Raw genomic sequence first — 11794 nt, forward strand, 5'->3', positions numbered from 1 at the left:
TGGTGGAGAGGTGTGGAGGGAACAGCGGGCAGGCAGACTTGGAGGGAAATCCTCCGGAGGGGAGAACGAAGGAACTTGGTCCAGAGAAAATCCAGAGACTACCGGTGCACGTTAATCATCCAGCACTGAGTGAATGTTCTGCTGCTCCTTTATCCCCAACACTGATGAGGCAGATGAGATCCACCTGCGTAGGCTGCCCAGGTTCTCCACCAAGATCCTCGCTGGAACAGATGCCTCACTCACACACACACACACACAGGAACCCTGACACAGGCTGTATGATGTAAAGAATCAATGGGTTCATTGTGCAGCCGTGAGTTCACCCACTAATCAGCCGTGACTGACGAGAACAATCTAAAACACGACTTAATCAGTTAATAACTTTTTTTCCATTTCATATTGTTTCTGAGCTGTTCAATAGAGCAGCGGTGCGATGTGTCTATCACGGAAGGTTTTGAGTCGATTAGGTGACAAACTGAACGCCGCCAGGAGGCTGAGACCAGCACGTCCTCTTCTGACCCGCTTAAAACGTGGAGGTCAAAGTGGGGAACACCCCCAAAGGTGGTGGAGAATGACCGAGCTAAGATCCTGTGGGACTTCCAGATCCAAACAGACAAGATGGTAATGGCGAACCAACCGGACATTGTGGTGGTGGATAAAGAACAGAGGAAAGCCGTTGTGGTGGATGTAGCAATACCAAGTGACCACAACATCAGGAAAAAGGAGCATGAGAAACTGGAGAAATACCAGGGCCTCAGAGAGGAACTGGAGAAGGCCTGGAAGGTGAAGACCACAGTGGTGCCTGTGGTCATCGGGGCCACAGTCACTCCCAAACTGGAGCAGTGGCTCAAACAGATCCCAGGAACAACATCAGACATCTCAGTCCAGAAATGTGCAGTTCTAGGCACAGCCAAGATACTGGAGGAACCCTCAAGTTCCCAGGCCTCTGGTAGAGGACCCGAGCTCAGAGGATGAAAGAGAGAGAGACCACCCGCAGAGGGTGAGAAGGGAATTTTATATATATATATATGTATATTCTTACATATTTGTTGTCATCAAGAATGTATATGTTTTGTTTTTCCTTTCCTTTATACATGTGCTGTCATCAAAACATGTATAATATTTTTTTTTTCCTTACACGTGTTTTTGTAAGAAATTTATATATTTTCTTTTTCATTTCCTTTGTCATTGCCTCCTCTCCTTTGTCGTCCATGCACTCTTGTCCCTGAGGTTGGGAGGGCTGCTGGACGAACATTTCACGAACCAATGAACATTTCGGGCGAGAGGCGGGGTCACCCTGGACAGGTCGCTAGCAGTCTGTCGCAGGGCAACACAGAGACAGACAGGACAAATAACCAAGCACACATACACTCACACCTAGCGAGAAGTTTTTGAAGTGTGGGGAGAAGCCCCAGAGAAAACCCACGCATGCACAGGGAGAACATGCAAACTTCTCCACTGACCACAATAACATTTTACCCCTGTTTGTAAATCTATTAAAAAGAAATTTCACAGTTGGTTAGCTAGGGATTTAACTATTTATGGTACTATTTATGGAGTAGTATTAAGCAAAGCAGAAGGAATGTCAAGGGTGTCATCTTTTCACAGTAGATGTTAGTAAATCGCTCTGTTCTGATCTGGATAAAATTCTCATCAAGTTTATATGGAAAAATAAAGCCCATAAAATAAAATAAAAATCTGTACTGTCAAACTCTTGCTGAAGGAGGTTTAAATGTTTATGTCTTCATAAGTGGGTTGATAATATTAATTTGATAAATCTGAGGTAAGTGGTATGCCTATTTTATGAACAACAATGACATAGAGATATGTCAAAAAAAAAATTGAAGTGGTCATTAAAACTGTTTGCTCATAGTTTACTGTGTTTAGCACAAACCAAACATCCGAACGATTTAAACCTTCATGACTCAATTTCAATTGAAGGAATGAATAATGAATAAGAAATTTACAAACGGCTTTATCAAAACTAATTTTCTCCACTCCCACAAGTAAACATATATGGGATTATTTGAGCAAAAAATTGTGGAGTACAATCTTTTTATTGCCTCATAGATATATAGTAGGGATCAAAGAATTTTTATTTAAGATTTTACATTATTATTATATTATCCAGTTAAAAATAATATTTGTCGCTTCGCTCCAGATGTCAGCAAAAACTGCTCTTTTTGTCAGTGTGTGGACATTTATTTATGGAATGTTCTCACACTACAATACAATGGTCGGGCTTGCAGAAACTCCTTACAGAAAAAAATTGAAAAAAAATATTGTTTTATCAAATTTACATGTTTTACTCATCTTTAACAATCTGACTTTTTCTTTAGATGAAATATATATAGTGAATCTTATAATCATAGCAAAATATTATGTCCACAAGATGAAATGGAGTGAAAAAAATCCCCTTTTTGTTAGGTTCTGGGGTTTTAGTTTGTTCCTTTGGGTTGCTGAGTTTCTCCCCACTAGATGGAGTCCGAGAGCTGGTGGGCCACATCATAATTGATGATGTCATCCTCACACCGGAGGCTGATCATCTCCGACTGGCCGTTCCACCTACCCTCTGCCTCCTTCAGGGACAAGCCTTCCTGTCCGCCCTCCAACGCCACTCCCCGAACCACCAAGCTCCACGGAGATACAACTCAATAGGTCTGAAGGAACTCGAGGACCGACCAGTCCCCTCGAAATCGTTTGAACACACAGTGCCAGTAAGTTTACCCATTTCTCATTCGCAACCTCCCGTTTCCCAGCAAACCTGAACTCACCACGCTCTATATATTTTCTATATTTTCTATATATATATATACGCTATATTTTCCCAGTGCACCAAGAGCAGCCGTGCAGTTTCTGGACCCGCTTCACTTCTTTTGTTGTTTTTCTATAAATAAACTTTTCATATTTCACCCGTCTCATATGCATTTGGGTAAGATCCGTTAAACCCATCATGACACTTTTAATAATTTTCAAAAGGCAATTTTAATGTCTCCTTGCTGAAAGAAATTTCAGGCCAAAAATATTTGCACAGTGGCTCACCAGTTTGGGAATATTTCCAAGAAACTTTGGCCACATCAGTTTTGTTAATGAGACTTCCAGTTTTGGAGTTATAATTTAAAACGCATATTTTCTACCATAGTGCCACCTACAGGTGAACCTGCCTCAATATTTGTATTTGAGTAGCAGTGTGGGAAATGAACTTGGAAACCAAATAAAAGTTGTAAAAAATTTCAGGGGGAGGCTGCAGTATGAGTTTCAGAAGAAAAAATGTAATAAGAATGGAAAAACGGTATTAAAAACAATAGGAGCTACAGATGGGCTGTGAGATGGTTTTATACCTGAACACATAACTGTAGCAAAGTTGTACCAACTGAGATGGTTTTAGGTACAATATTATAGAACTACCCAAAATTTAAACACAAATATCACAATTAAAGAGAGAATCCTAAGTTACCTTTTTAGACAATTTATCACAAAAATTTCGATTTAGAGGTTATGTTTGGTTATGTTAATCAACTGGAACTAATTTTAATCCAATAATATTGGATACTATTTGAGTTACAATTAGTTGTAACTCAAATATTTTTTTGCAAACTGTAAGATTTTATAGTAAAATTATGAAACACCACCAACATGTGACACTATTTAAACTGTTTGCACTCTGTAACTCACCCAGTTCATTGAAGTGGACCCCTTGTTCCCAGTTGCTAAGCCTGGTTCCAGTAAGAGCACCAAGAGCCACATTCTCCATGTTAGGAAATAGATTGCTACCAGCCTAACAAATAACAGATGGTTTAGGGATTTGTTTTTATCCCTCTGTACAGTATGCATATCTTTGCTCTTACCTTTGCACATTGACCACCCTTGACATGAGGCATACTGATGCATTGGGTAAGGGTATGGTAACTGGGGTTGGAGAAGTAGTTGCTGGGGTGGGCTTCATATGATGGAGTGTAAGTATCTAAAAGTTAAAACAGGACAATAACTGTTAGCAGAGCTTTCTGCATGATTCTTTTGAGTTGGCTTCAAAACACATATTTTGACTGTAGAGCGTACAGTTTGATGGACACAAATAGCTGGTAGAATAAAAATGCTGGTACAGGAGCATTTCTGGACCAGCATAAATTCTGCATTGAAAAAGCATGTTGTGACTACTGCCATAGTTGTGACATGTCACATGTCACGCATCACGTATCATGTTGTGATACATGAGATGGCATGTATGTTGTATCAAAGAAACATGTTGTGATACATGATATGGCATGTATCACACACAGTAAAAATGCCAGTGTTGAATTAACACCCAAAAGTGTCTATATGTGTCCAAGTCAGCTGGTGTTAAATTCAACAATACAGAGTGTCACATTAACATTTACAACAGTGCTGGTGTTAAAATATATTAAAAGTAACACCAGTGTAATGTTGTGGTGTTTAAAAAGTAAATAATTGACCCACAAACTGTCAATATCAATCAAATCCAGTGGAAAATATTCAAAACAATACACAGAAATGGAAAGTTTAACTTTTCTTAAACCCATTTCAGTATTATAGACCAATGTTAATTTAACAAAACAATGGGTGTCAATCTTTTAACACTTTCAAAAGTGTTACTTTAACACCTTGGACACCTTGGATACATATAGACACTTTTGGGTATTAATTCAACACTGGCATTTTTACTGTGCATGTTGTATCAAAGAAACATGTTGTGATACATTTGTAAGGGGTATGGTAACTGGGGTGATGACATGATGTTATACAACAACAATATGCCGTATCTGTAAACATATTCGTTAGATGTTTGAAATTTGTAGGTATCAAAAAGTAACTGAGCACTTATTAGACATATGTTTGATTATGGGGAACATACAATTAAATTTTAATCAATATTCAACTTTAATTCACCTGCTCTAGTGTAATTAGATGTGATCCCGATAGCAGGAGTGTAGATTACAGCTGGCATTGTAGCCTCTTTACTCTTCTGTTTATTTCGGTAGATGATGAATAGGGGCAGGGCAAGAAGTACCAAAAACACCAGAACTATGATTCCTGAAATGACTCCTATCTGGTAGGTGTCTACGTGTAAGGATGCGCTGGTCAAATTGTTGAAGCTTCCAAACACCACTACACCACCTGCAGAGAGAAGAAGAAACAGTTTCATTCTATTTTTCAACCAAATAAGTCAGATGGAAACTGCAGCTTGAAGTGACTCAGTTCCGATTTTTTTGTCAAATTGGAGTTTTTTGCCTTGGCCATTCACGCTTCCAAATAAATCCAACCTGTATGTATTCTGCAGTGTGAACGGGCAAACGACCTGAAAGTGTCCTATATGCACAGTAAAGGGCTCAATAACGTCAGCGTTCTCAGTGTTCTGGCAACCACCATAAAAATAAGAAGTGCTCAGTTTTTGGAGACGTAAACACGGATGCTAACAGTGGAGCATAGTTTACACATTTGAAGTTGTTGTCCGACCGCAGAAGCATATTAACAATTTAATCGTCATCATAGTTGTTGTTATTCGTCCTGCTTGTGCGCATCAGGACGCAGAATAGTGACATTTGTGTCAATATCAGTGACGTTCAGGTTGGATGAATGCGACATGGACTGGGGCTGGGCATTGGGTATACTCGATGTATCACGATATTTTCGATTTACGATTGTTAAAATGGCTATATCACAACCATCGAGTATAAATTATCGTTCAAATAAAAAACTTTGGCCGTCAAATTCACTGCGAGTATGGTTTATCCGACACCCTATGAATGCATCACTAGTCCCTCCCCGTCCCAACCTGAAAATTTTCTACTAATCACGCTGCGCAGAGAAAACAAACAACATTGTGACAGCAAGAGTTTGAGGCGAGCTGTGAATGAGACGGAAACTGAAGAGAATTAGATGAACTAACTAGTTCCGAAAAGAAACAGCACTGGATCAATAATTTGGCAGTGGTTTGGATTTTATATGGAGGGTGTTGAACAAAATGAGGTAATTTGCGAAACATGTTATAAAACTATTGCCACAATGGTTGTACCACAAATTTATTTAGTTTGTGTGTAGGTTGCTTTTTTTTACATCTTATTCCACAGCACATCTAGATTAAGTTTGTCAAAGTCAAACATAACTGACCTACTCCTTTGCTATTTTTTTCTTAGTTAAAACTTATTTCTCACCTTCTCACCTGTCATAGTGTAGACAGTTCATAGCAAAATACTGCATCCCTTTTTATTGAGCTTACATTTAAGTCTAGCAGGGAAATGGGGGCGGGAACTTGCGTGGGTGACATCATGCTGCAAGGAGTCTAATTTAAAATAACATTGGAGCTCATTTAAGAATATCGTGATATATATTGTATATCATGATATAGCAAAAATATATCAGGATATTAGATTTTCCTCATATCCTACCTGGACTACCTGGACGTTAGGTCGCATTTGAATCAACCTGACGTCGATTTAAGGTAAATCGGTAAGGTAAAAAACTTTATTATCCCATAGGGAAATTAAGATTGTCTGTTGCTCACACATTAATTCACGCATTAAAAGTGATCTAGTAAAAGAACTTAAATACAATAAATAGATTAAAAATGCTAATTACTCCGTCTCCCTCCCTTAACCCTCCCAGAAGTCACAGCATTGTGAAGTCTAATGGCCCGTGGGACAAAGGAGTTTTTAAACCTCTCAGTTGAACATCCCAGTGAAAGAAACCTGTCACTGCGGGAGCTCCTCTGGTTGGAGAAAACAGTATGCAGGGGATGTCTTTGTGTTCTCCAGGACTAAACTGAGTTTAGACATTGTCCTCTGTTCCACCACTGTCTCCACAGACTCCAGGTTCACACCGACCACAGAGCCAGCTCTGCGGATGAGGTGATTCAATCTCTGTATGTCCCTCTTCTTTGCACTGGCCCCGCAACAAACAGCAGCATAAAATATTACAGTACAATGGACTTATAAAACATATACAGGAGCTTAGAGCACACATTGAAGGAGGCCAGTCTCCTCAAGAAGTACATTCTACTCTGTGCTTTCTTGTACACATTGTCTATATTGGAAAACCAGTTCAACTTATTGTCCAGTTGTAGGCCCAAGTATTTATATGTTATGACCACCTCTACCTCAATGCCATCAATAATGGTAGGCTGAGGCAAGAGGGACACTCTACAAAAATCAAGAACCATCTCTTTTGTTTTAGAGTCACATTTTGTTAAAAAGTCTCATTCAAAAAGAATCCGACCTGTGCTGTTCAGACTGTCATGAAAAGATCGGATACAGGTCGCATTACATCAAAAAATTGGAGTTGGGTCACTTCAGTCTGCAGTGTGGATGCAGCCTAATTCTTACGTGCATGATGACTGTCAAAGAGGCTGCAGCAAAAGGCAAATTACACAAAAACTGTGGGAAAACCTTATTAGAAGGGGTCATATTTATGACAGTCATAAATATGACATAACATCCATCATGAACATGAAAGAGTCTGCACGAATGTTTATGACTCTTGTCATTAAGTATCATTTTTTCGAGGTTACTCAAGATCATCCCATTTCCCCATGCTGGACATTTTGGTTTACCAGTAACAACACATGGAATTACCTGTAAAATTAATCATATAAAGTAACATCTAGACCTAACAGCAAAATCAAACTTCAATAAGATCAATGAGGTTGTGCTTTTCTGTTTTGTTTCATGCAAGCTTTGCTTTAATTCTATTTATTTTTGTATTTAATCATGTGAGGATCTGTGTTTTCTGTGTATTTTGAGGCTTCTCTGTGTTTTTTTTACTTCTGTTCCCCTGTGAGTCTCTGTGCCGTCCTATCCTGATTGTTCCCAGGTGTGTCTTGTTCCTGCTCTCCTTGTGTATTGTGTACCCAACAGGGAACAAAGACCACAGGTGGATACCTATGGTCTTTGTTCCTTGTTGGGTCCTTGTCTATGGTCGTACGTCTTGCTTCCCAGTTGTTCCGTTCTGTGTGCTGGAGTTATTATTAAATATTCATAACTTTCAACCTGGGCTCACCTGCATCTTCCTCACCATCAAAACCCGCAAATCATGACAAATCATAAGAAATGAGTGCTGTCAAGCCATGAAAAGGAACAACAGGCTTCCTGAAAAAAGAGTAAGAAGTTTCCAACCTGCAGAGAGTTTTAAAGAATGAAGACTAAACATTTTTTGAGTAATTGAATAAGAACCAATACAAAATACTTGTATTAATGTTGTTTTGATGCTGAATTGGAGAAGCTAAAGAGGTTATGGATGTGATTTTGACAATCAACTTGAAATGATGTAAAATGTGTAACTGCAATCAAAGATTCCAAGATGTTGCGCTGGGGGGAGCTGCTAGGTGAGAGTTTAGGAAAAAGGAGAACTGAAAGGAGAGCAAAGATGAATGAACGGCCCAGCACAAAAGGGGAACTGAAACTGCTGAAGAGAAGGTAAGTTGCAGGTTAAAGGATGGAGTGACCCTCTCCACTCCATCCTGTGTTTTTGTCAGGCCTGGGACAAGAACACAGACATGATTTAATGTCTCCAAAGCAAAGGTGGATCTGAGATCATCTATTCAAGCAGACAGCCAAGGAAGGAAGACTGTGACATGCAAGTGACCTTTGAGCATTCTTAGGGTGCTTAAAAGTCTGCTGCAAAAAAAAGAAGTGGGTTTTTCCTTCCGTAAGGTCCTCACTGTCATCTGGACAGCTCAATGGGCCATGGATCTACTTGGAAGAGACCCAGAAGCGTGCGTACAGCAATACTGCACCTGTACGCAGCAGAACACCTGAATTCTCAGAATTCTGACTTTTTTCTCAGAATTCTGAGATTAAAGTCAAAACTGTTTTTTGCTGTTTTTTGTTTTTTTCCAGTGGCCCTAATCCTCTTCTGTAATGTTCTTTAACTGCAAGTAGTTTTGGATAAAAGCAACTTCAGTATTACTTGTATATCTTGAATGTCAATACTTAATGAACATTTTATTTGTAGAACCATTTGTCTCACCTTCATTGCATCGCACTCCCTTCCACCCTGGGCTGCAATAACATGTTCCCGTCATGTGATCACATGTGGAGTTGTTTAGACAGTTACAGCCCTGATGACAGTGTCCATGGGGACACTCTGGAAATGGAACATCAAAAAGAAACAATGATTGAGATGAACTTAGAAACATGAGGTCCCAAATACAACTGGATAATATTTGGAATAAATTGTTTGGGATACACAAGGAAAATAACAGGGGTTTTTTGTTTTGTTTTTTTAAGAACAAGCACCTCCAAGTTCTGTGACAAAAGAGTAGTGCTACATACTTTGTTCACAATGTTGTCCCATATAGCCAGTGCGACACGTGCATTTTCCAGAGATGTGGTCACAGTAAGCCCCATTTCTACAGTGACAGATCTGTGAACACTCCTTCCCGTAGAAGCCTAATGAACAGCCTGAAAAGAAATCCTCATCATACTTTGTACATTTCAAAAAGTTTATAGCAAAGCATTTTGTAATAAACTTTTTGTAATAAACAGTAAATTTTCAAAAATTTTGACCAAGTCCCCCTTTAGAAAAACTACATTTCCTTAAAGTTATGTTTGGCACAACTGAAGTTAACATAGTTGCTTAATTGTAACTATGTTACTTAATCATATTAATTAGAATTTGAATTGATATCCGTTACATTTGATTTTTCTTTGGAATCAATAAAGTATTTTTGAATTTGAAATCTGCAAGTTTATCCCTATATCGAGGGACTTGGGACAGTTCACATTGTCTTTTGTTAAGCTTAATCTAATCTCTACCTTACTTGACAGTATATATAAGTTTTCTTAATCTTTTCTTTAATCTTTGTGTGAATGAATATGAGTGCTATAGTGTCTTTCTTTTCCAGTGTTTCTGAAAACTGTTTCTTATAACCTGCGTAAGACACTGTTAATCACTGTCGAGCATTCACAATAGAAAATCCTGACTTATTTACTTCAGAGATCTATATTTTTTTCATTGCCCCCAAAAGTAAGGTTGAAATAGTTAATTTTCTTTGCCCAAATGACCAAAACCAAAACTTTTTTCTGAAAGGTTTTATACAACTCGTCTTTAGAACTGTGACCAACGTTGTGTGCAGTAAAGGCCAGTCCATCTAGGGGTGCACTTGCATTCACCATCGTAAGCACTGCAGTATGCTCCATTGTGACAATTACATCTGTGTAGACAATTGCGGCCCCAGTAACCAGGAGAACAAACTGAAACACAGTGACAGATAGTTGTTAGTACCAACACCAGTTAGGAAAAAGCATTTTTTCCATCTTTGACCTGGGTGGAAGTGCCCCGTAAAGTGGTAATTTCCAGTATGAGAGCTTTGGCAAATTTTCTTGTTTTGTCAAAAGCTTTGCCAAGGGATTTGAGACCTAATGGCTTCTGTAAGGCTGGCTTGTTGTTGTAAGGCCCAACAACAGTTGGGCCTCCTGAAACGCTTTGGATACTCCATCAAAGCAATAGTTGTGCTTAGGGTGACTCATCATATTGATATGTTAAATGTGCTGTTTTTCTCCCCGAGGAAGTTCTTTCAACATTTGTTTCACAAGCCAACATGTTGTCTTCATCCAAAACCTTAAAGAAGTTCCAAACCATAGCCCTTATTTTTATCTGTTTTTTCACAAGTTTGGGAGTCATGTTTAAGGTAATTGATATCACACTACCACATCGTGTGATGATTGGTATATTATTTTAACTATTATGGCAGATCTCCTGACATGAGAGAATTTTTAAATGATTTACTTCCAGTCAGAAAGTTGTTTTCTCCAATTATATGCCACTTGAATTCTGTTCAGGAATGGGAGTGCTTGATAAAAAAAAAAAAAAAAAAACACCACATGCTGAACATGTTATTGGACTGACAAGAATGATCTCATAATTTCTTAATTTCTTAACTTCTAGGCCTGAAAATGTTGTACACTTTCATTGTTTTGCCAAGATAGGGCTGCAGGAATAAAAGTTTCAAGAAACCTAGATCTACCCAACAACACTCTCCAGATCATTCTGAATGATCCCAACATTAGAACAAATATGGATCCTGTACCTGGATGGAGCAATTCACATTTTGCTCCCTTCAGGTATATTGCACAGAGGTGCTGACTTGACCCAGTCACTTTACATTTGGATGGCATTACAATGTGAACTGACAGACTTGGCTGGAATGCAAAAACAGAAGCAACTCAGTTGTAAAGAACAAAAAAAACATATCTTAACAATTTTGTCCACAATTATCTTGAACTGAACTGACAGCAAAGGACATTTCTTGCAGAGTTCAACCCACATTGAAACAAACTTGATTTCATTCTGAGAATGGAAACAAAAACTCCATTCAAAATCTGAAGAAATTAAAATTGCTGGATTGCAACCAGGTTGTACATAGAGCCCCAAAATGTAAAGACACTCAATCTCCAGTCATCTGGGTGCTGACAAAATGATCAGAAAATATTTTACCTGTTTCATATATATCGTGGCCCTGAGCCAAGCACTAAGCTTCAAGTTATTTATTTATTTTTTGGGAAGACGTTGGTTTTTCAGAAAGTTTTTTTTGCTGTAGCTGATCAGTTCATTCTTTCTGTGGGGAGGGAAGAGGCAAGCTGACGCACAGCCAAGCCCCGGGTAACCAGGGTAACCATACTGACCATCGTCGCTCGGCCAAACAAGGTCTGCGTCAGGTGCTGGGGAACCAGAGCCCCTTGATGACAAATGGGCTACTGGAACAAGACGGAAATGGGCGAGAGGTGAAAACCTGGATCTGTTGGAATGCTACTATGTAACTATGTACTATATAATGCTA

General features: G+C 38.9%; 1 protein-coding gene across 2 annotated transcripts in view; it reads right to left on the reverse strand.

The window, feature by feature from the left end:
- Positions 1 to 11794, reverse strand: part of LOC103130903 (multiple epidermal growth factor-like domains protein 10) — a 54112-nt gene that overhangs the window by 6918 nt on the left and 35400 nt on the right. Inside the window, exons 6-10 of one of the 2 annotated variants that reach the window (XM_007542428.2) lie at positions 9288 to 9416; positions 8983 to 9099; positions 4909 to 5136; positions 3849 to 3964; positions 3676 to 3778 (exon numbers count right to left, since the gene is read on the reverse strand). In XM_007542428.2, coding sequence (XP_007542490.1) covers positions 3676 to 3778; positions 3849 to 3964; positions 4909 to 5136; positions 8983 to 9099; positions 9288 to 9416 — 693 coding nt within the window. The remainder of the gene's footprint in view (positions 1 to 3675; positions 3779 to 3848; positions 3965 to 4908; positions 5137 to 8982; positions 9100 to 9287; positions 9417 to 11794) is intronic. The other variant, XM_016666279.1, reaches the window with a different exon arrangement.

Source organism: Poecilia formosa, unplaced genomic scaffold, assembly GCF_000485575.1.
Source record: "Poecilia formosa unplaced genomic scaffold, Poecilia_formosa-5.1.2 Scaffold690, whole genome shotgun sequence".
In the NCBI taxonomy this organism is placed as follows: domain Eukaryota; kingdom Metazoa; phylum Chordata; class Actinopteri; order Cyprinodontiformes; family Poeciliidae; genus Poecilia; species Poecilia formosa.